This window comes from Nothobranchius furzeri, chromosome 19 (genome assembly GCF_043380555.1).
Source record: "Nothobranchius furzeri strain GRZ-AD chromosome 19, NfurGRZ-RIMD1, whole genome shotgun sequence".
Lineage (NCBI taxonomy): Eukaryota > Metazoa > Chordata > Actinopteri > Cyprinodontiformes > Nothobranchiidae > Nothobranchius > Nothobranchius furzeri.
The window spans coordinates 9,330,609-9,354,057 of NC_091759.1; the positions used below are offsets into that span (position 1 = coordinate 9,330,609).

Consider the following 23,449-nt stretch of genomic DNA (forward strand, 5'->3'; position numbering starts at 1 on the left):
AGAGCATCTTTTCTCCCGATACGATGCACCGTGTCCACCATATCCTGGAAGCTCCACGGGACTCCCGGGGCGATTTTGGTCAGAATAGCAGTTACGGTGCCTTTTATGTCTTCGTTGTCTTTTTCACTTACACCCTTAAGTCGTAGGTTCCATCTCCTCTTATATCTTTCTTGTTCCTTACACTTTTCTTTTGTTGCAAGCAACTCCTCTCGTATTTTAACCAGTTAACTTTCCAGCAGCGTTGTTTTGCTCTTATTCTCCGCGACTTCTTTCTTTAGCTCCGCTAGCATGCTATGCTGTTCCTCCATCTTGGCGGCTAAACTTTCCAGTTTGTTTTCTTGCATATCAAATCTGTCAGACGGGTTGGTTACCGCATTTAGAATCTTTATCCGTGTAGAGTCCCCCTCTTCCGTTTCTTTATCCTCCTCTGCCCTATTTTTCTTTTTAGACTGCACCTGAGGTTTGTTAGGAGTAGTCGGCGGCGCAACACGTTTGCTCCCGCTCACGGACTTTTCACTCGACATTTCCACACAGCAAGCGTGATCCTTTATGCTCATAAATACATAAGATGACTTCACTCCTCAAGCGACAATATTTTAGCCAACTGAATGAGTGTAAAAAGGCTATTTACTTTGCAATTTTGAGGGAAACAGTGAGAGCTCCTAGACGGACATGCTACTCAGAGCGCCATCTTTCGCCCCTCTCTCCAAGACGAGTCTCTTCTGACAAGATATCAATTCACAAACTCTTTTTAAATTGATTTTTAGCAGATTCTACTAGAATCCCGTGCTGCACCAAATCATACACCCTCAGGATGGCCGTGTTCTCTGAGCTTTACTTTGACCACTGGGGAAAACACAGCCACAGCATTTTCACCAGCGTGTTCACAAGTCTTATGTTGACCTCATGTGCTGCTGTGTTACATTTGGCATCTTTAATTTTTGCACCACAGCAGCTTCAGCCAGGCCGTCCCTCTTGGTCCTGCAGAGCGTTTCCCAATGAGTCCTGTACAGCTGAGGGAACTGCTGTGGCTGCTTGTAGTGCTCCTCCACAGCATTCCAGGCTTTGAGGACGCCATCCCTTTCCTCTGTAATCAGCAGGAGTTCTTCCTCTGTCAGCCCAAAGTTGACAAGGACAGAGCAGAACCTTTTCAACTGCTGGAAGCCAGGGAGGAGGTTTGCAGTACACATCATCGAGGCTGAAGAAAGCTGAAGAGTGGGGGACAAAGAGGAACCTGGGGGAGTCTTTGGCAAACACACCTGGAGAAGTTCAACAGGTGAGTAATATTTCAAGGATGAACAACTCAACTAAAGGAGGCTGCAGGTTGCCAGTCCACTGGGATTAATCTTGCAGAGAATGACTGGCTTCTTTAACCTCCCACCTGATGAGTGTGAGCCTTTAGGTGAGAATCTACACCTGTGCCCAGCGGTAACCTGCATAGAGAGACAAGACAGAATATAAAAGTTGAGGTGATTGCTCTTTCCAGGCGGTTGCACCATGACTTTGGAATGAGCTTCCTTTATCCTTGCGTTGTATTCACAGTCTGGTCACCAAAACAGCTGAAGACACATTTATTTAAAGCTGCTTTCACTTAAATCTTTCGTGTTTAATGCATTCGTTCCCTGCCAGCATCGTACACCCCGCAGTTATGTAGTGGACTGTTTCAGGGACCTCTTTGCATAGCCTACACCTTGGGTCTTGTCTGATGTGGAAGATATTGGCCTTTGTTGCTCTGGTGCTCAGGGCCTCTTCCTGTACATCCATGATGAGTGCCTGTTCTGTCCTTCAGACCAGCACTTTCTAACCATTGGTAGGATTTCTTGACATCAGCCACTTCAGTGATCGGTCAGTGGTACATCTCATGTAGGGGTTTGTCGTCCCATGATGGTATTTCCAGCGTCTCCTCGTCTGTTTGCCATTGTCTGAGACATCCACTGAGCATGTCATCTGCTGGGGCATTATCCTTGATGTGCTTGTATATCCTTCCGTCCGTCCATCCATCCATCCATCCATCTAGCCATCCATCCATCGTCATAGTCACTTAGGAAGTCTGGGAGGAGATCCCTCAGGAGACCATCTACCTCCTCATCAGGAGCGTGCCCAGGCGTTGTAGTGAAGTCACACAGGCACATGGAGGTCACACACAATACTGAGCCTCATTTTGACTAGTTCTAAGGTGATTCCATGAAAGTTGGATCAGCCTTTGTTGTGTTTTTCCACGTAAATTTTGAGTGTGACTCCAAAGCCAGACCGCCGTGGGTTGATAAATTTGATTTCTGTTGATAATGTTTGTGTGATTTTGTTGTTGGTACATTCAGTTATGTAAAGACCAAAGTGTTTAATAAGAATTATTTGTCATGTTCTGTGTCCCATTGTTCCCCAGCCCTCCAGTTCCCACTCCAGGTTCTCCTTTTGTGTTTCATGGCGCCCTCATGTGTCCTTTGTCTGTGTCTTTCCCCATGTGTCTCCTAATGTTTCTCCATCCCTCTCTGGATTCCCTTTTGTGTTCTCTTATCGCCCTCATGTGTCTTTTGTCTGCATCTCTGTTGTGTGTCTTAAGTTACAGCCACAGCCTCTTGTTCCCCAGTTCATAGTTTGTGTGTGTCAGTATGTGTATGTGTTTGTGTGAGTTCTTCCCTTAGTCTTTAGTTTTAGTTTTGTGTTTTATATAGTGTTAGGTTTATCTGCCCTCCTCTGGTTCTCTTCCCCATCCAGATAATTGCTGTCACCTGCCTTCCCTCCAGCCTCACTCCACACACCTGCTTCCTGTTTCCCTAATTGCTCCTCCCTGTCTATATAAGCCCTCCTTGTCTCATTGTTCTTGTCGGTCCATTGTTGTTTGTCAGCGTTATTTGTTCTGTCAGTCTGCTCGTCCCTCTTGTGTTTTTTGACTCCCTGGATTTTTGGATTTTGTCTCCCTGCAGTTTGGATTTATTTTTGTTCTTCCTCCAAATAAAGGACTTTTACTTGCATATCCACTCCAGCCTCTTGTCATCCTGGGTTCTGCATCTTGGGTCCTAACCTCCTGCTCCTTAACGTGACATTAAGTGTTCTGTTTTGCCTTAGCCCCCAAAATGCCTTGAAACAGCCCTGGGTGTGTGACTGTTTTGAAGGTGATCTGAATTGTATCAGATGTATACATATTACATGTGTATAACTTATTGTTTTAGGAAAAAACATGTAGTTTAGATAAATTTACCTACATTTTACTTTTCAACACTTTGTTTTGTTTTCTTGTTTTTATTTAACTATTTCCTGTCCTGTCTCTCATTTTCCTGCATCTCCTCTAAAGTGTCCAGAAAAACTGATGCCTGGATTCTTACTTTTTCACCTCATCAGTTACTTTTGAGCAGATTAAAGGGATCTCCTGACCGCAAAGTGGAGAGTGCGTTTTGATGCTGCATCAGTGAGGTGAAATCACCGCAGCACAGGTGATGAGCTCCGCAGTAGCAGAGCGCTTCAGGCACAAATAAGACAAAAAGTAGAGAACATGTGCGGACATGAACGATCGTGTGTTAATTATAGTTTTTGGTTGCACCACATTGAGAATGGACCGTGCGCTGGACGCAGCAGCCTGGAGCGCTGCGCACCAACAAACATCACTCTGCCGCTCTCTGCTCAAAAGAGTCCATGAATGATGTAATATAGGTAGAAAACGTTTTTCCGGCTCCCCTGGATGTGTAGGATATCCAGCTCCCCCATGATTTGATCCCTGCTCTTGGATGAAAAACCGGACATTTTCATCAATACAAGAACCCCCCGGATACCCGGACAGAGAGTGAAAAGTGGACGTATGGCCACACTAGTTTAATATAAAGCGGGAGATTACAGATACAGTGTTTTGCTCGTGACCTTGCTGCCCTGGGCCTGGGCCCTTTAGGGTTCATGGGCCCCTGGGCAATTGCCCAGTTGCCCATATGATTAATCTGGCCTTGAGTGCATTACAGAAATGTAACATTTTTTGAACCAGTGTTGTTTTAGCAAATAATCAAAAAAGACTTACCGGTAGCTAAATTAAACCTGAAATAGATGAGAAACGTTTCTCATTTAAACTGACAATTGTATCAAAATGGTTGTATTTCGACCTCATAATTAAAGTATTAATGTGATTATTTAGCTCACATGAATGTAAAATAATTAGATCAAAGTGAATTGAATAAGTAGTGTGACTTTTATTTTGTTAAAGGAATGTTTTTTTTATTCCCCCCCCCCCCCCCCCCTTGTTAGAGAATCTCGTTTACCATTTGGGAAAAAAAATCATTAAACATGCGCATGCAGCATAATGACGGACTTCGTTAATTTCGACAGACTGCATTTGAAGACCACGACATATCGTAAGTTTATGTCGACTTTCACTTTTCGTACTGTAGGGTTAACTTTTATTTTCTGTGTTGTTTTTGAAATTTTCAACGATGAGGTATGAATGTAGCTTTGTTGTGGCGCCTGGGAGTCTGCAGGTGAGGTGAGGCCTTGTGCAGGCTACGGTTGCAGGTGAGGGACTAATATATACTCAATATTTAAAATAAATATGCGTTTTTTAAAGGTCTGAACAATGTAACCAGAAGCAGCAAACAAGAAGTAAGTGGCTAAATCAGTTTAATTAGGTTTACTGACTGGGGGCATCCCCATATCGAGTTGAGGTAGGCTACATTCAAGTTTTAACATAACTTCTTGCACGCTAATTTTTTTTTAATGGCAGCAGCAACAAACAAAATAGGCGAGGAATGTTGGCCTGATAAGTAAAATCCAGACCTAATTTTTTAGACACAGTTTAATTTCTGAATGTGTATGTTTTTATTGCTTTTCGTAATTTACCTCGGTCTACTAAACTAAAACGTGTTTCCCCCCATTTACTTTTTACATGATGTATTGCAGTTTTCTCTCCTCTCCACCAGAGGTCGCTGCTTAAGTCTGTTTCGTAATGCAGCATATAACTCAACCGTACCGTTTAATTTCATTTCAAAGATAGCATAAAATATAGTAAATATGTGTTTACGCAAGGTTAGAGATTTGCGTTAAAGAAAATGTGAAGAATGTCGATTTTTGTAAGCATTTAGGTCTCTTTGTTTGTTATTGGACCTATATGACGCACGTGACCCGGAAGCAACGCCGCGGTTTTTTCACTTAACTTCAATTTTATCTAATTTATAGCCACCCAACATCGGAGTTACACATTGGGTCAATTAAATAAATGGTCTCTGTTTGCGGTGTGCCATTGGAAATAATGTTATTTTCGGAACCGCAAGTCAAAATGACAGTGAGCAAAATGACTTGGTATCCTCAGACAGTTGTAGGGTATCGCTTCTCGGCCTTTTGGCTAAGATCAAGTGTAGTATCTGTTCTTATCAGTTTAATATCTGATACGTCCCCTATCCGGGGACCATATATTAAATTGATTTTTGGAACAGGGAGATGGAATAGGGGCTTGCTCCGTCCACTCCACGCATCGACCTGGTATTGCAGTACCTCCAGGAACGGTGCACCTCCCCCATGTCTGTGAAAATCAAGAATTCATCCTTCATTGGGTCAGTGGCGGAGCTTGATATGTGCAACATGTGCGGCCGAACAGGGCGGCAGTCTGCAGGGGGCGGCATTTAATTTCCTTTTTTTTTTTTCCTAAAAAATTTTTTTTTAGCATCAACCAATACATAAACAAAACATAGAAATCGCATGTTCTTAATAATAATAGTGATGATAATAATATTTCTGTAATAAAAGCACAACAAAGTGTAACCCATATCAACTACTCCCTGTCACATGACCCACGTCAGCTGATGTGAGGTCCCTCTCCTGATTGGCTCCTTCCAAGTTGCGGCAACCATGAAAGCTGCTCCTGCCGTAAGCTTGTTGCTTGTAGAACGGTGTTGGAAAACAAAGCGTTTTTTCCCCCTCAATTCATTTATACTCTCATTTTACCTCAGCGGTAAGTGTTCTTAACATCTACCAATAACACCCTTTTACTTGTCAGTGACCAGTCGATCGTTTTCGCTATAAAAAAATGACCTTGTTCGGCGGAGTTCCCACCGCGAGCAGAACTCCGGTTCGAAAACGCTGTTTTTGAAACACTTTTATTTACTTAAGCACTTTAATGGGCTTAACTTGAAACCAAGAGCAATCGAATGATTATTGTTATGTGTTGCCTTGAATTCGGCTATGCTGTCTGTCAGACAGTTGTTTTCCTTTATTGTTGTTTTTGTATTTGTTTGTAGCAAACGCTACTGGAATGCACAGATTGAGCTACGTAGCCAAGATGATTAATAATTGACCTGTTGTACATTCGTGATATGTTTACCGGTAAACTGAATCAAATCTCGCACAGGGCGCCATTTAGGCCAGCTCCGCCTCTGCGTTGGGTACAATCGTGAATAATGTTAAAGGGTTCGAGACATAGCATTATAAAGACTGTAGGTTTAAGTAGTTGGCTTTTTTTACAGCTAGAATTAAGCTATGCTAATTACAATGTTTTTTTTCTCTACCTCGAGACTGAAGAATGCTTGTCTTGACTTGAAAATGGTAAGCACTAAAGAATTTTTATTTGAACATTTTTCTGTTCTTTAGATGTAGATGAAGTGTGTTTTTGTTTGAGTTACTGGAGAAAATAGGTCCACCTGAAAGATTCAAACACTGGATAAAGCTAATATATAGTAATGTGTACAGTAAATGTCTGCTAAATGGACATCTAACAAAAAAAATACCGATCAGGTCAGGTGTGAGACAAGGGTGCCCGCTCTCAGCCATTTTGTATGTAATATACATTGAGCCATTAGCACAAATGATAAGAAAAGATAAATGGATTACAGGACAAAAGATACCAGCCAGTGGAGGTCAAGACCTAAAATGTGTTTTATATATGGATGATATTAATATCGTGTGTACTGACATGTCATCTATAAACAGAGCTTTTATACTAACTGAGCAGTATGAGAAAGCATCTGGGGCCAAACTAAATGAGAACAAAACACAACTACAGCTGTATGGACCATGGACAGCAAGTGAAAGAACACAGGCAAAAGTAAACTCAAATGAACAAAAGATACTAGGGATTAAATTTGATAAAGAAGGTAAAGGTGAGGTAAATTGGACAGAAATATCAGCAAAAGTGAGACAGAGAACAGGCCTGTGGAAACAAAGAGACCTAACCCTGAACGGAAAAGTGCTGATAATAAAAGCTGTGATAATCCCTTTGTTTTTACTGGCAGCAAGTGTGTTTTTACCATCTAGGAAAACGATAAGAAGTCTTGAGAGGACAATCTTCCAGTTTTTATGGGGATCCAAGTGGGAGAGACTGAAGAGAGAAGAAATGAAGAAACCCAAAGGAAAAGGAGGCATGGGGGTTCCAGACCTATATTTGTGTCTGGGAGCACATTACACCTGCACCCACATGCGACAAGTAATGACTGAACAGGGCGGTGTAAAGACACGTGCAATGTCTTACTATTGTATGGGTTCATACCTCCGTAAATTAAAACTGATGCCAAGTAATTTGAGAGTACCTGTAGCCTTTCAGTTGCCACCTGCTTACGAGGTCATCAAGACATTTTTAACACATTTTAATCTGGAAAATGAAAGTAAGGACACTCTTTTAAACCAGCGTCTTTTAACTTCTGTTGTACAGGCTCGAAGTGACCCGATTCCTGTTGCGGGACTTGCAGGTGGGGAGGCGGTGTGGAAAGGCATCAGCCGCCCTGGTCTCCCAAACAGACTGATGGACCTGTCATGGCAAGTGGCACATGGGATCCTCCCCATCAGGGATGTTATGCACTCCAGAGGAATGGCAGCCAAAGCGGCATGCCCCCGATCCGGCTGTGGCGCACCGGAGACGGTACGGCACCTCCTCTGGGAGTGCAGTGCTGCTATCGACCTGTGGACAACAGCCGGCTCCCAGGACTTCCCGTACTTGCCAGCAAGGGAGGTCCTGACAGCACACCTAGTGCTCTATGGGGTGAGCCAGAGCATGGCAAAACCAGAAAAACTCATTGACGAGGAAAGGCTCACCCTAGCCGCCATCAAAGACGCCATTTGGACCTCCAGAAACTTGCTGGTGAGAAAACACATGCAGATCCCCCCCGTGGCTGTGATCCGGATGGCTGCAGCCCTGAGGTCATCGTCAGGGTTGCGGGCGGCGAGCCAAGGACACAGCCACAAAGAAGAATCGCCTCTGTGACATTCGGATGGTGGAGCCGGAGTCCACGAGAAAAGGTTGAAGCAGCAACACCCTGACACTCCAGCACATAGATGGAGGATCCCAAACCACACCCCAGTGGTGGGGTCAGAGGAAAAAGGGTCTTTGGTTTGTGGAGGAGGATCTGGGTACATTTTGATGCTGGCATGACTGCCATCCGCCCCTCAGTCTGGGGACCCCCAGGTTGAGGGTCATGGAGAACTGCAACTTAAAAGGATCACAGCCTTCAGACAAATGACAGAAATCATCTAGTTGAATAGTTCCTTTTATTGTAAAAGTTTAAAGGCATTGTAAACTAATAATTGTCAATAAAAATTTTGAAAAAAAACAACAACAAAAAATCTGTTCTTATCAGTTTAATATCTGATACGTCCCCTATCCGGGGACCATATATTAAATTGATTTTTGGAACAGGGAGATGGAATAGGGGCTTGCTCCGTCCACTCCACGCATCGACCTGGTATTGCAGTATCTCCAGGAACGGTGCACCTCCCCCATTGATGTGAAAATTAATAAATCATCCTTCATTGGGTACAAGTGTGAATGATATTAAAGGGTTCGAGATTTAGTATTATAAAGACTGTAGGTTTAAGTAGTTGGCTTTTTTTACAGCTAGAATTAAGCTATGCAATTTACAATGTTTTTTTTTTCTCTACCTCGAGACTGAAGAATGCTTGTCTTGACTTGAATATGGTAAGCACTAAAAGAAAGTAATTTTTATTTGAACATTTTTCTGTTTTTAGATGTAGATGAAATGATGGGAATTCCGGCTCTTTTTAGAGAGCCGGTTCTTTTGGCTCAGCTCACCAACAAGAGCCGGCTCTTTCGGCTCCCAAGTGGCTCCTCAGATTTTCTGTTGGTTGCGTAGAGTACATTTATAACCAAAATAATGCAAAACTTTATGTAAAATGATTTACTAATATAAATAAATGCAACATATCAAATATTCATCATTTCCATGGATTTAATAACTGAACACTTTAAGAAATCTCCACTTTCCGACTGCTGGCGCTCATTTTCTCACCGTCTCCATCGCACTCTCCTCTCTTGCTCTCCTTTTTCCTACTCCTCATTTCCTCTCGTCTCCCGCCACCCGCATGTGCTCTGCTGTGTGTCTGAGTCATCGACATGATCTGAGTCTGATCCTCCCTCTTCCCCGCCCCTACTGCTCTGTGTGTGTACAGTCTGGACACGCAGTTACACATGTTGACCAATCACCTGTAGCTTTCACCAAAGCAAGGGGGGAGGGGGGAGGGGACGGTTCCCAATGACGAGTCGGCTCCCGTCGTTCACTTCAAAGAGCCGGCTCTTAGAGCCGGTTTGTTTGCGACCGACACATCACTAAGATGAATGCCTTTGAAGAATGTATTCTATCTATTTGAAGTAAATGTCGAGCTCAAGGTGGCGCAACAAAACATTATTATTTACACATGATCATTCATATCTGTTTATATCCTCTGGTATTCTGTTTTTTTTTTTATCGTTCCTGGCGCGCTCCGCTCATCGTGTGCTGCGGTGATTTCACCTCACTGACGCAGCATCGAAACGCGCACTACGCTTTGCGGTCAGGAGATCCCTTTGATCTGCTTAGTTCAAAAGTAACTTGTGATGTGAAAAAGTAAGAATCCAGGCAGCAGTTTTTCTGGAGAATTTAGAGGAGATGAAGGACGATGAGAGACAGACAGGACAGGACAATAGTCACATAAAAACAAGAAAACAAAACAACGTGTTGAAAAGTCAAATGTAGGTAGATTTATCTACACTACATGTTTTTACCTGTATAAAACAATAAGTTATACACATGTAATATGTATACATCTGATACAATTCAGATCACCTTCAAAACTCAGTCACACACCCAGGGCCGTTTTAAGGCATTTCGGGGGCTAAGGCAAAACAGAACCCCACATTGAGAGAACTTTCTTCAGATGTGGGCTTAATATCCTGCCTTTAATTCAATGTTAAGAATTTAAATGGGTAGTTATCCTTTTCATTTCATATTTTTACACAGAATTTGCGTAATACACATTTTCACCCGGAGAGGGCGACACAGAGCTGCACGTTTCACCATCACGTGCAACAACATTTTACTCTGCCCCACCCCCTCTCTTTTTAAATTCAACCACATGGGGGCGCTAGCAACAAACGCGCATGTTTCCTCGCTCATAACCTGTGACCCCGAAAGTTTCCCACGTGGTTTTGTAGAGGAGAGTGACGAAAACGTGCAGCTAATCGACCTTAAAAAAGATGAAGAAAAAGGAGAAAACAGACAAAAAGCGGAGTCTTCAGGAAGAGGAGGAGGAACAACAGGTGAGGCGCACTGTCAGCGAGCACGAAGAAGAGGAGGACGAAGTGGACTGGTCAGCAGCTCCCTGTTAGCTGTTAGCAAGGCATCCTAGCAACACTTGGCAGAGCTTTGTAACCCCATGACAGTTTCTAGTTGTTATTATTTGAGGAAAAGAACTAGTCGATGCTCTGACAAACATTTGACAAATTATCCGTCAAAGAGTCATTACTAATACAGAGATGCTGTTTATTTTTATTTATTTTTTCAATTGCTACTTAATGAATGGAGAGTTGACAGCTAGTTTCAAGTAAAGATTGACCTGATGAGGGCTAAACCTTGATTTTTTATTTATTTATATATTTCCTGCTCCAGATTATTTAATTTATTTCGTATTTCTTGCTAACAGATCCAAAAACTAATACAGCAAATATATTTGAAGTTGTTTAAACTTTAGTACTGGGCAAACATCAACAGAAAATGATCCTACTGATCACATTGTAACGTGTTTTAGTGTAGAATTACCTACTCAGACAGTTCAATGTCAGACCTGAGAATCCTTTTTGTCCTAGATTTATTTAGATCACTGTAATAATTGTCAGCTCTGTGATGTTGTCCTTTTTGCTTTCTCCAACAGAATAACATATATAAATAGCAACAATTCCCGTTTTGTATATTTTATTGGTTTTTGGCTACAGACAAGAGTCTTGTGTGACATGTTTTACTCTACCTCAGCTCTTCAGCTTGAACGACAAACCGTTTAAGGAAGATGAGGATGATGATGATTTATCAGACAGCGTGGACAGCGTGTATTCAGGACTGGAGGATTCTGGGAGTGACTCTGAAGAAGAAGAGGATAAAGATGAGGAGGAGGGATCTGATGAGGATGATGATGAAAATGATTCTGCTGCCGATGATGATGATAAAAATGATGAATCAAATAAGAATGCAGAAGATCAGAGTCAGAAGGTAGGACCCACGAATCAGATGGCTTGCTGCTTGTTTTCCCTCTGATCAACATTTAGTCTCTCGTATTTTGGCCTCTGCAGAAAACAGTAAAAAAGAGCAAAAAGAAAGAAGAGACTGAAGAAAAGGACGTAAAGAAAGAAAATGAGTACGAGCATGACAGCTCAGATGAGGAGGTGGGACAAAATCATCTTTAAAACGTCTGTTTTTTGTGCAGTATTGTAAAAATAGTATTTCTCTACCGTTTAAAAGAAGTACTAACATACCAGTTGTGACTGTTCTGTAGGATATCAGGAACACTGTGGGGAACATTCCCATGGAGTGGTACAAAGACTTCCCTCACATTGGCTACGATCTGGATGGGAGGAAGATCTTTAAGCCAATCAGGAACAAGGATGAGCTTGACGAGTTCTTGGACAAAATGGAGAATCCTGAATATTGGTGACCAGGCTAACATAATGCATCATAATCCACACATTTAAACACCGCATGCTAACGTGAACATGAAAATGTCTACAGGAGAACTGTCCACGATAAGAAGACGGCGAGCGACATCGTGCTTTCAGACGAGCAGATAGAGCTGGTGAATCGTCTGCAGAAAGGACAGTTTGGCGACGTTCACTTCAACGAACATGAGGTGAAACTTGGTGTTTAAAGAGAAAGCCAGTAAATATATCAGCAGAATCAGTGAAACCAGGTTTTTTTTTTCTTCCCCAGCCTATGGTGGAATTCTTCAGTAACGAGGTCATGATTCATCCAGTCACAAACAGACCTGCAGACAAACGCAGCTTCATCCCTTCACTGATAGAGAAGGAGAAGGTAAAAGAATGTCTTCATCAGGTCCACCCACCTCCACCTGCCTGATGTTTAACTGTCTGTCACACCTGTCCACAGGTCTCTAAACTGGTGCACGCTATCAAAATGGGCTGGATCAAACCTCGGCGGGTGGAAGACGACAGTAAAGGTCGTTTCTATGACCTCTGGGCCAGCGAGGACTCTTCTATTCTAGCCAAACACAGGATGCACCTTCCTGCTCCTAAAATCCCTCTACCTGGTCACGAGGAGTCCTACAACCCCCCACCAGAGTACCTGTTCACGGACGAGGAGGTCTGTCAGCCGGCTGCTCTTCTTGTTGGTGCTTGATTGCTTCGGTCTAACCCGTCTCACTCTCCACAGAAAGCTCTATGGGAGCAGCAGGACCCATCAGACAGGAAGCTGCCATTTATTCCAAACAAGTACTCGAGTCTTCGTCAGGTTCCGGCATTTTCTCGGTTCATCCATGAGAGGTTTGAGCGCTGCCTCGACCTTTACCTGTGTCCCCGCCAGAGGAAGATGAGGGTAACGGCCCGTTAGGGGGGGGGGGGGGGGCTGATGATGTAACGCTATGACGGAACTGAATTTCTGTCTGCCTGCAGGTAAATGTGAATCCAGAAGATCTGATTCCTAAACTTCCCAAACCAAAGGACCTGCAGCCGTTTCCAACAACTCAGTCCCTGGTAGAATAAACACAGATGCATAAAAACTCTCCTAAAGGTCAGATGAAGTCAAACTTAGCCGTCTGTTGCCTCTGTACCTTTTATCTTCCTGTGCTCAGGTGTATCGAGGTCACAGCAGTCTGGTTCGCTCCATTAGTGTGTCTCCATCAGGACAGTGGCTCGCTTCAGGTGAAAACTCTCATCTCCTGTCTGTTGTCATTTAAATTTATCCCAGGAGAGAATATTTATCACAGCTGTTGATTCACAAATGAATGAAAATACAAATCTATCAAATGTTTTTGACGGCTCCCTTCCAGGACTTTTTCTTTTTATTTATGTTTATGTGACTAAATACTTAATATTTAAAAGATCACCATGGCCTCGTTAGTAAGAATTAACATCTGGGGTCTCCTGCAGATGTTCTCTCATCAGCTGTACTGAATATTTAGGTTCAGCTGATTGTTGAAGCTCCATTATTGAGATATAATTCGCCTACCTTGTTTTCACGACCATAGGGCGCAGGCGGGGGCACGGTAAAACGTACCGGTAAAACATCTGTGCGGACTCGGCACTCGGAACATATCAGTGCAAACCAGACATTGTGAAAATTATAAACGGCCAAAACATGCTTCACTTTACTGCTCTAGTCCTGGTTCAGACCTGGTTTAGAGCGCACGTGCACTTCCTCATTGCGTGCGCTGACGGCTCGTGCTCTTCTAATGGGCTCGACACACAGGAGGCAACTCCGCCTCTCCTCCATTTTCAATGAGACAAAGCGATAATCGCGGGTCTCCCTCCTACTAAAGCCGGGCGTACACCGGGAGCGCTGCAGGAGGACACGCGGGGATTTGTGGGGGTTGGATGAGGAAAACGAAATAAAGAAAGTAAATCTGTGTTTTGTGATCAGTTTAATTTGACATGAACACGCTTTCTTCTTGACAATCTTTGTAAATAAAAAAAACGTAGAAATAAAAACGAACAGCGTGTGTTATTAGGGAAATAGCGGGCGAGCGGTGTTGATGCATGATTGCGCCGTGAGCGGTTCTGATACTTTTTGGTTCGCAGCGCCGCTTCAAGCGCCGATGCGCTGCGTTGAAGTTCAGAATGTGTTTACCGGTAGTTGGTGGATTTAACCACATGAACTTTCCACACGAACAAAATCATATGTGTGTTATTAATAGGCCTAAGAAAATAGTGTGATTTGAATTGTGTTTTATTAACCCTCTGGGGTCTGTGGACGCGTATACGCGTCTTTAGATCAGGTCTGATTTGGGACGCTGTAGCAGCAAGGCTCCGCCTCCCCCGAGTTTCGGTTTCAATTCAGCTTTAAAAAGCAGATTATAAACTACACCCCAGTTTTTAAATTTTGTTAATAGGCAACGTAAAAGCGGAGTTATACTAAACTAAAAAACGACCTATTTTTAGACAATCTGATAACTTGTCAAAACAGCAGTTTAGTAATCTGTGAGAGGGAATGTGCTTGTGAACATAAAGAACCCACAAAAACATGAGATCCTTTTGCTGTTGGTGGAAGTCTCACATATTCAGCTGATAAAAAGCATCATTATGTAGCTGAGAGAGAGAGGAAGGCCGCACGAGTAACGAGACGTGCGCAAAAAGGAGCCGCTTCGCGGGGAAAGGAGTGGCGCGAGCGGAGTAACAACAAACATTTAGACAGATATTGATGGTTAACGTCATATTTTGGAGCGATCTGGACAGATTTATTGTCTCTACAGTTTAGTCGGCTTTTATTAGGCTTCTATAAAGGATGATGAGAAGGATACATGTCCACCAGGCAGTTCAGATAGTACGGCTGTTTTTTGAACTGGAAGCAGAGGAAGTGGGCGGAGACTCACAGCCGGAGTCTGAGGCAAATAGCGAGGATGTTGATGACGATGTGGCAGATCCACAGGTCTGTCTTCGCTCACGTCCGCAGGTTCATTCCACGCCCCTTGTCTTCTACTACGTTCGCGTCTTACAACAACACAATAGGCGCACCGCACCACAGGGCGCGGCGTACATTTTGGAGAAAATTTAAGACTCTTAGGTGCGCCTTATGGTCGTGAAAATACGGTACTTGTAAACCCTGGGAACGAGGGTCTGTCTGGTTACTGAGGTGGGCATTGTAACGTGTCTGCAGGTAGCGATGACTGCTCCGTCAGGTTGTGGGAGGTGTGCTCGTCCCGTTGCATGAAGACAATCCAGGTGGGCGGAGCTGTAAAGAGCGTTGCATGGAACCCAAACCCGTCTCTGTGTCTCCTGGCTGTTGCTGTGTAAGGATCTGGTTTTCTGTCTGTTTTGCAGATCAATCTGTTACATGCATCCTTTTTATTTTTTTATTTATTTCTGTTTTTTTAGGGAGTCCACCGTCTTGATCCTGTCTCCTGCTCTGGCAGACAAACTGGTAATTTCATCATCAGAGAAGTTTCTTACTGGTCAGCAGGAAGAGGGGCCTTCAGATGGAGCAGACCCTGTGGTCTGGTCAGAAACTGAGGGGGAGGAGCTAAATCAGGGGATCCGTCTCAAGATCAAGCACCCCAAAGTGAGACTGTCCTCTAAATAATTCTGGGTTTTGTCTGGTGGGAACTAACTGGTCAGCGTCCCCACAGGTTGTCCACCAGGTGACGTGGCATGCTAAAGGAGACTACCTGGCATCTGTGATGCCTGAACACTCAAGCCACCTGCAGGTGTTCATCCACCAGGTGAGCAAGAGACGGAGCCAGAATCCCTTCAGGAAGAGTAAAGGTCTTGTCCAGTGCGTGTCCTTCCACCCCATCAGGCCCTACTTCTTTGTAGCCACTCAGCGTTGTGTGAGGATCTACAACCTAGTCAAACAGGAAATGACCAAAAAACTACAAGCCAACTCCAAGTGGATCTCCAGTATAGCAGTCCACCCTGGAGGTCAGTAGGTCACAACGGCACCGCCTCAGTGTAAACGTTAAAGATAGTTCTATAGAAGAGCTTTAGTTTCACCTGTCTGACTTACCTGCAGGTGATCATGTGATCTGTGGGAGCTACGACTGCAGGATGAGCTGGTTTGACCTTGATCTCTCAACCAAACCTTACAAAATGCTGCGGTACGCTCCTAAGAGTCCATCAGTAGTCTTTGTCATTGTGCCAGTTCTAATAAAGCTTTTTGATCACTTCTTTCCTTCAGACACCATAAGAAAGCAGTGAGGGGTGTGGCCTATCACAGAGGTTACCCTCTGTTTGCCTCGGCGTCTGATGATGGATCGGTGATCGTCTGTCACGGGACTGTTTACAAGTAAGACCACAAACACACCCTGAAAATCTATTCATAACAAGACTTATAAAAGACAGGATATTAAAACTTGCCGCCGTCTCTTCCAGCGACCTGCTTCAGAACCCGCTGATAGTACCTGTAAAAGTTCTCAGAGGTCATGTGATCACCCACGATCTTGGTGTTCTGGACGTGATCTTTCACCCCACTCAGCCGTGGGTCTTTTCCTCAGGAGCTGACGCCACCATCCGGCTCTTCACCTAAAGTGTTTTAACCAGCAGCAGCTCTGTGTGTGTGTGGGAGGAGTCTGACCTCCCTAATGGACTGATTACCAGGATACCTTCTTCTTTTTTTTTTGTTTTGTTTTCTGTAGTTTATTTTATTGTTTTCAATAAAATGTATTTTATTGTTTTCAATAAAATATATTGTTCTTACAATTTGTCTCTGTATGTTAAAACTAGGAGAATTATTGATTCTTTTTTTAAAACCTACAAAATGTAGTTTTATTTGTCTGCCTTCATTTTAAAGGAGTTTGTGTTGCGGTTACCTTTTTGAAAAACAAGACCATTTATTACAGCTTTCAAAAAGGAAATAAAATTATCTAAAATTATCAACATAATTACAGCTCTAAAGGTTTTTTTTTTTTGTTTGTTTGTTTTGTTGCCAGAGGCAGAAATTAGGACTATCCCAAATATAAAGTATTTGTGCTTCAAATTTCATCATTATGGATATTTTTAACTTGAACCAAGTTTTTGGGTATTTTGTACAAAGCTTGTTTCTAATAGTAAAAGTATTTGTAATAACCATGTAAATGCACGACTGCGCAGGCCTGGGAATATTTGTTGTATCTGTTGTTTAACCAGGTTAAAGGCCTCTCTTAAGAATAAAATCTCTAAGAATATCAGCTTTCTTTATGTATCAGTTGTGCTGAACACAAGCGGGAACTATGTTTAACGAAAATATTCGGGTACCAGGGTCTGCAAAATGTTCTTAGAATATTTACTACAAACAATTTTCTTTATAATGAAGTTGGTGTGACAAGAGTTTTCAACCATGGGGACACATTTCGAAGTGACACCGTCGGAGCGGTTTCGGTGTAACACCGAACCGCGAGTTCTGTTACTGGTAAATCCATTCTGTTACATCATGAAAAAAACTTCAGTTTGTTGGGTTTTACATAATTATTCGTCAAATTTTGTAGCAAAAAACAAACAATTTTCTTTATAATGAAGTTGATGTGACAAGAGTTTTCAACCATGGGGACACATTTCGAAGTGACACCGTCGGAGCGGTTTCGGTGTAACACCGAACCATGAAGGCAGTAAAGGATCGAATCACACCGAGTCGTGAGTTCTGTGTTTACACCAGCTGTTACTGGTAAATCCATTCTGTTACATCATGATTAAAAAAAACTCCAGTTTGTTGGGTTTTACATAATTATTCATCAAATTTTGTAGCAAAACGCAGTTGGCTTAAATGGTAGCTGCTACATTCTTATGGATATGATTTTATTATTATTAGATTATTTTTGCTGTTTGATTAGTGATGTCTTAATTTGCTTTGCAGTGAGGAGAATGTGTGGAAGTTGTGTGAGTTTGTTCAAACAGCGAGGACTGCTCCACTGGAACAGCTCTTTGTGGTTTTCATCTCTAATGACAACAGAATGGTGAGAAGATCAGCTCTGAGAAGTTTGTCATGTGTTACAAAACCCTTTAAACATATTTAACTCAACAGATTTAGTCTCAACAGGTCTAAAGTTTAACAAATCATCACGAATCCCCTTAAATTTGCCAAGTTTGTATAAAGAATCAACATTTTCACTAAGATCTGACTTCTGCTGCTGCTGCTGATCAGTGATGTTATTTGTTCTCCTTCAGGTTCCTCTGTGGAAGCAGAAGTCTGGACACGCTGACCATCCAGTGATCTGGGTCTATGATTCTCCTTCCTGTTAAAGTGGCCTCAGAGCATTAAAATAATACATTGTTAATCATGTTTTTTTGGGTGTTTTAGGACTACCATGTGATCCTGCTTCATGTGGATCCTCAGTCGGAGGTTCTGGTTTATGATCTGGACACAGAGCTGTCATTCCCATGCAATCTGAGGCTTTATGGCAGCCAGGCCCTCCGCTCAGACCACCACATCAAACCTGAATATCACAGGTAGCACTGCTGAATTACACAGGTAATGCACTGGAGTGAAATCACCAACACCTTCTCATATCTGTGACAGGAAGTTGCGTGTGATTCCTGCTGAGAGCTTCCTCTTGAACTTTGCGTCTGATCGAACTCACATGAAGAACCCTGATGGGAGCTGGAAGAAGCCCCCTCCCTCTTACCCCCCTTTAAAGACCACTGGTAACAAATCAAGTTAATGTGGAGCATGTTTTCTGATTCCTGTCTTAGGAAAAGGTGATTTTGTACTTTTGGTGCATTTCCTCTTCAGGGTGTCAGATGAACCTGGATGACTTCATCAGCATGAGCCCAGCTGTTGGCTGGGGGACAGTTTTCAGTCTGAATCAGTTTCTACAGAAATACTTAGGTTGCTCCTCCACCACCTCTTCATCTTCATCATCAGCTCAATCCTGATCAGCATCCTGGCAGCTGCTGTTTTGTGATTAGCTTTTATGTTATTATGAACATTTAATCTGAAATGATTGAGAGACTGAGACAAACATTGAACTGAACTTTATGTTTTGGGCTGAGCTGCATCTCGTTTGACCTCTCTTGAGTTTCACCTTGGCCTCTGAAGCTCAGAGGAAACCAGAAACATGACGACGACAGCGCTTCAGCCATGTCACAGATTCATCTGGAAACTGAAGTGATCCTTCATCACACACGCCTGTGAGAACTTTGAGCATCAGCACCTTGATTTCACCTGAGTTCCTGAGAAATAAAAAGATTTTATTTAATCTTTGATCGCGTTGGATTCTCTGTCTCTGTAGCGCAATGATAGAATAAAAATTAAATGTATAATTGTAACTTTTGGTGTCAATTTGAATCTTGGTTTCCAGAATATTTTAACAATTAAAACTTGGTGAAATTATGCAGATTCTAGTTAACAGCAGATTTGTGTTTGGGTATAAGTTCTATTTACCGTTATAGATGACTGGTGGAACTTGTGCAATCACTTTCACCTGTCATATGTTTGTGTTCAGTATGGCAGGAGTGGTTAGGACACTGGTTTAAACAGGAGGATCAGGCATGTTTGGTTTCAAATTCTTTTCTGGAAGAAGCTCAGGACAGCAACATCCAGATAAAGTAAGCAACCTGTTTTATTTTATCAATCAAACAATCTTTAAGATTATTTTCTTTTGAGTTCTTTGTCCCTTTGAGAAATGCACATCTCTTTAGAACAAACATGAGCGACAACAACAACTCTGACCAGGACGGGGGTCGGCAACCAGCGGCTCTGGAGCCGCATGTGGCTCTTCCATCCATCTGATGCGGCTCTCTGTGCTTGTAAAATAATGAATGGATATTTAAATAAAATGCTTTATATTTTACTGCATACATTTTACATCTGTATGCCAATTCTAAATGTAAAGATTGTCTGCGTAAACCTGAACAGTTCCAACCCGGTCTTACTGTGAGACCGGGTTGACGCGTCACGCTTGTGCGTAATCATAGGTGCTTTCTGAGCTGAAGAGGATATGAGATTCTGGGATTCTCCTCAGACGGCTCCTGGATGTGTCGCCACATTGGAGACAGGAACAAGCGCTATTCAGCCAAAGTTTCATAATCAGGTGTAGGAGAAACTGGCTTGGCTCAGCCATATTGTAGCGTTGTGGTCTTACGCTCTTTTATGAAAGAGGAACCATGCTACGTATTAATTCGGAATATTAATTTTTAATAAATCAATAACCAAATTTTATATTGTTAAGAAGACTCAAAGGTTGTTTTCATCAATAAACTGACGATAATATCTGTGTGTCTGTGTTTCAGTTCAATGAGGAAACCAGTTTGACAATTAAAAGTTTTAATTCTTCAAATTAAACTAATGATTTTGAAATTGACAAACAGGAAATAACAATCAACATTGGCAACTTGTGGGACAATCTTTAACAGTTGATATGATCAAATAGACCTTGTGGTGAATTTATGAAGATTGAGAATGTTGTGATATGACTGCGTGTGTGAGTCTGATTTTGCTTCAGGAAGAAACAGGTGTCTGAGTGAAGTGATGGTTTGGATAAACTTAGGTCTTATCAGAGAACTGCATCAAACGCTAAACACCGTGTTCTGTCTCACCGAACTCTTGTGGACCCTCTTTCGGATCCGGGCCGTGGAGGATGGTGATGGTTCATCCAGGTGACACCAACGGCTGACAGGGGAGACGTAGGTGTCGAACGGAACCGTTCCAGAGTTGCCCTCGGTACACGTTGATGGTAAAGCGTTTTGGCGATGCGCTTGTTAAGTTTAGTTCACTCAGAAATCAAAGACTCTGTATGAGTCTGCGTTAAAAGTTGTGATTCAGCTGTCCTGTCTGGCTGACAGGAACAGCGTGAGAGGGGGGGAGAAACGAGCCAACCGGCTCCCCCCTTTTAGCGTTTATTCAGGTCCTCTCTCTTTTGTTGTCAAGCACGAACTGAAATCAAGACTGAAACTTACCAAAAACCTTTCTCTTCTCAAAGCAAATGTGTTTTGGAGTTTACTGTGAGAATCTGTGTGTGGGTGTGTTTTTGAGTGTTTGTGAAGGTCGCCAACAAACATCCTCAAACATTATTTAAGAATGGATTCATTAATCCATTATAATTACCCAAAGCATAAGAATCATTCATTTGATTAAAACACATTTATAATGAGCAAAATGATAATGGTTATTCTAACATTAAAATCAAGAAACAAAGTTTTAAGACTTGTTATGACTACTTTTATGGGAACAACATCTTCTGTGGGAACAACATCTTCTGGCACGAAGCTGCAGGTGGCAGATGTTATGGTTTCCTCCCAGACTCGCTGGCGTTCAGGTCTTAATCTGTGGGTGAAAGTTCTCAACGACCCAGCTTTGACCCAGCTGAGTCCAACACCACCTTTGTGACAGAAAACCCATATTTCCTCACGTTACACAGGGAACATTTTCTAAGTGACAAGTCTCGCTTCAGTCGGAGGAATCTTCCTGCATGCGCTCTGGTTCTGCGACGTGCTCCAAGCCCCTCTCCACATCTTCAGCTCGCTGTGCACCTTATGTAGTACACGCTGACAGTGAGCTGCGCTGAGCTCAGTGTCCAGCTCAGATGTTCAGATGGGAATCTTTTCTTGAGTGATTTAGCTACATCTGCGATTTGCGTAGAATAAAGTGTCAGTTCGTCTGCATGTGTCTGGGTAATTCTTTCTCCGTCAAAATAAACGGTCAAATACGGGAACTGTCCGGTCAGCACAAGCCCTGCTTTTAACTGTTCTGTTTTCTTGTGAAAATTGTTGCAAAGAGATATAATTTAACTTGATTAACACCAGAGCCAGGCGCACTGCGCCGTTATCTCCGTCACTGTAAATGAGGGAAAAACAAACTGATGGATGCTTTTCTGACCTTCCCCACCTACAAAGTTTAATTACAACAATCAAACGTGACAGAGCCTGCATTTGTATTCTGAACAGTCTAAACATGTTTTAAAAAGAAACGTATGACAAAAGTGGCACCTGCTCAGTAAAACCACCAACAGGGTGAAAAATATCAAACTATTGTAGGCAGAGACGGGCTACAACTTCTGGATCCACTTTATACAAGTCATTTTATTGATTATCTTCTTATGAAAGATAACTTTGACGTACACGAGCAACCGGTACTGGCTGCTGTCACCTGTTCTGATTGGTTAAAGCAGCTCTCTGCTGTCTGAGGGTAGGCCCCGCCCACAACGCTGCGGCTGCTGTGGCTCCCAGTGTTTTCTTTACTGTGGGAAACGGGTAATAATGGCTCTTTGATGGGAACAGGATGCCGGCCCCTGGACCAGGACGAGGGAGGAAGCTGGATCACTGTTCTTGGTTGGGCAGCAGCAGCAGGCGTTGGCCTCATGATTGTAAGTTCCAGTCTGGGACAAAGTGTTTAATAAAACTTTTATTAAAAATATTTCACTGCATCAAAACGAAAGACTAGTTCTGATCTCAGATCTTTTGTTTCACACTGATCACAAAGCAGGAAATAGTTTCATTAGTTACAAAACTGGTTCTTATGGCACATGCTGAACAAAGGAGAGCTTGAGAAAATAAATCAACTAATTCTTGATTAATGAAAAAAAATCATTAGAGTGGACAGGTAGTCACTATGTCAAAACAAAATGACTAATCAGACTTTTTAAGGAGAAATATAAGAGGACCCATCAATCAATCAAATCTAAGATACTTTATTAATCCCAGAGGGAAAGTAGAGCTTTTGTCCCACTGAAAATATTGAAGCTAATGCAATGACCTTTACAATTCCACATGCACCTTGGGATTTTTTAAAGCATTTCAACGTGCAGGACTAGAAATCTATACAGCAGAGCAAAAGGTCGGTCTAGCAAGGCAACATCCAATTGGTTCGGCTAAGTTTAGGTCGGGCCAATCACAGCACTTGATTTTTGTAGAGAGACACTGGGCCGGCTTAGCACCATTTCGTTTTAAAGGACAACAGAGCTGCAACAGAAAAAAACTACAAATGATGGCGTTGGCTCAGAAATGGTGCTCATTTACTTAGGACTATTTAAATTTTTGCTTTTCTTAGAGAAATTAGCAGATTGAGGTACAAAAGCAATTAATTTTAGAAAAAGATGTATTTGCTTCTTCTTCAGTTATGTGTGGCGGACTTCCCCCATTCATTGATTTCCGTAGCGATGGATGTCACCTTGTTCTGTCCAACTGCGTGCAGAGACAGTTTAAAATGTGAAAGATTCACGTTACTTTGGGATTTCAATGCATATGATTTGCAAATTCCTGCAAACCATCATCATGACAGGAATTCTTACAACTGACTTTGTCGGGATCAGTCAAGCCAGATTATGTAGATATCTTGGATATTATGAGTCCGTAGTGACCTGTTATTTCGTGTTTGATTGAATCAGTCTGGAAGAATCAGAGCAACAAGAAAAATGAGATGGAAGTGAAGATTACGAGAAACCAAGACTTCATCAAAGGCTGTCAAATGTTCACACACATGGAAATGTTGAACAGGCCTCTGAAGATCACAGACGAAGTGTTGAGAACTGACTTGGTAAACTTGCACAGAATCTTTGTTTTGTCAGAACTGGATCATTTGGAAGATCTGTTGGTAGAGAGGAAGCATCTCTTCTGCAGCTACTTCAAATCCAAATCCTCTCGATAGCCGCTGGA

General features: G+C 42.6%; 3 protein-coding genes and 2 non-coding genes across 6 annotated transcripts; all 5 read left to right on the forward strand.

Moving 5' to 3' along the window:
• Positions 1-5,297: 5,297 nt before the first annotated feature.
• Positions 5,298-5,488, forward strand: LOC129164652 (U2 spliceosomal RNA). Its single transcript, XR_008564179.2, has one exon. It is a non-coding gene; the product is annotated as a U2 spliceosomal RNA (small nuclear RNA).
• Positions 5,489-5,812: 324 nt separating this feature from the next.
• On the forward strand, positions 5,813-8,372 carry LOC129164570 (uncharacterized). Of its 2 annotated transcripts, XM_070547489.1 has the most exons (3): positions 5,813-5,923; positions 6,483-6,513; positions 7,222-8,372. In XM_070547489.1, the coding sequence occupies exon 3, from the start codon at positions 7,301-7,303 to the stop codon at positions 8,162-8,164; it is 864 nt and encodes a 287-aa protein (XP_070403590.1). In that variant the 5' UTR covers positions 5,813-5,923; positions 6,483-6,513; positions 7,222-7,300; the 3' UTR covers positions 8,165-8,372. The 2 variants fall into 2 exon arrangements, with proteins under 2 accessions (XP_070403590.1, XP_054601022.2); XM_054745047.2 differs by lacking the exons at positions 5,813-5,923; positions 6,483-6,513 and having other exon boundaries at positions 6,639-7,390; positions 7,616-8,372.
• A 122-nt stretch (positions 8,373-8,494) lies between these two features.
• Positions 8,495-8,676, forward strand: LOC129164655 (U2 spliceosomal RNA). Its single transcript, XR_011517469.1, has one exon. It is a non-coding gene; the product is annotated as a U2 spliceosomal RNA (small nuclear RNA).
• Positions 8,677-10,325: 1,649 nt separating this feature from the next.
• bop1 (BOP1 ribosomal biogenesis factor) lies at positions 10,326-17,049 on the forward strand. The gene is made up of 16 exons (XM_015973447.3): positions 10,326-10,492; positions 11,202-11,435; positions 11,516-11,608; positions 11,719-11,873; positions 11,952-12,069; positions 12,150-12,251; positions 12,327-12,539; positions 12,609-12,770; positions 12,848-12,928; positions 13,027-13,096; positions 15,048-15,180; positions 15,266-15,449; positions 15,517-15,808; positions 15,900-15,984; positions 16,065-16,172; positions 16,259-17,049. The coding sequence occupies exons 1-16, from the start codon at positions 10,430-10,432 to the stop codon at positions 16,410-16,412; spliced, it is 2,247 nt and encodes a 748-aa protein (XP_015828933.1). The 5' UTR covers positions 10,326-10,429; the 3' UTR covers positions 16,413-17,049.
• Positions 17,050-17,366: 317 nt separating this feature from the next.
• ntaq1 (N-terminal glutamine amidase 1) lies at positions 17,367-19,061 on the forward strand. Its single transcript, XM_015973445.3, has 6 exons — positions 17,367-17,525; positions 17,715-17,814; positions 18,026-18,076; positions 18,159-18,307; positions 18,378-18,502; positions 18,591-19,061. Exons 1-6 carry the CDS (start codon positions 17,461-17,463, stop codon positions 18,731-18,733), a joined length of 633 nt encoding a protein of 210 aa, XP_015828931.1. The 5' UTR covers positions 17,367-17,460; the 3' UTR covers positions 18,734-19,061.
• Positions 19,062-23,449: the final 4,388 nt, after the last annotated feature.

Excerpts from the sequence above, each read along its gene's own strand:
- LOC129164570 (XM_054745047.2), top strand. The coding sequence starts at position 6,773 with ATGATAAGAAAAGATAAATGGATTACAGGACAAAAGATACCAGCCAGT. Across the intron at positions 7,391-7,615 it reads CCTGCACCCACATGCGACAA|GCTCGAAGTGACCCGATTCC; the intron begins GTAATGACTGAA and ends TCTGTTGTACAG.
- bop1 (XM_015973447.3), top strand. The coding sequence starts at position 10,430 with ATGAAGAAAAAGGAGAAAACAGACAAAAAGCGGAGTCTTCAGGAAGAG. Across the intron at positions 12,252-12,326 it reads CACTGATAGAGAAGGAGAAG|GTCTCTAAACTGGTGCACGC; the intron begins GTAAAAGAATGT and ends ACCTGTCCACAG. Across the intron at positions 15,809-15,899 it reads TATAGCAGTCCACCCTGGAG|GTGATCATGTGATCTGTGGG; the intron begins GTCAGTAGGTCA and ends ACTTACCTGCAG.
- ntaq1 (XM_015973445.3), top strand. The coding sequence starts at position 17,461 with ATGAAGGCAGTAAAGGATCGAATCACACCGAGTCGTGAGTTCTGTGTT. Across the intron at positions 17,526-17,714 it reads GTTTACACCAGCTGTTACTG|TGAGGAGAATGTGTGGAAGT; the intron begins GTAAATCCATTC and ends TTTGCTTTGCAG. Across the intron at positions 18,077-18,158 it reads CTGACCATCCAGTGATCTGG|GACTACCATGTGATCCTGCT; the intron begins GTCTATGATTCT and ends TGGGTGTTTTAG.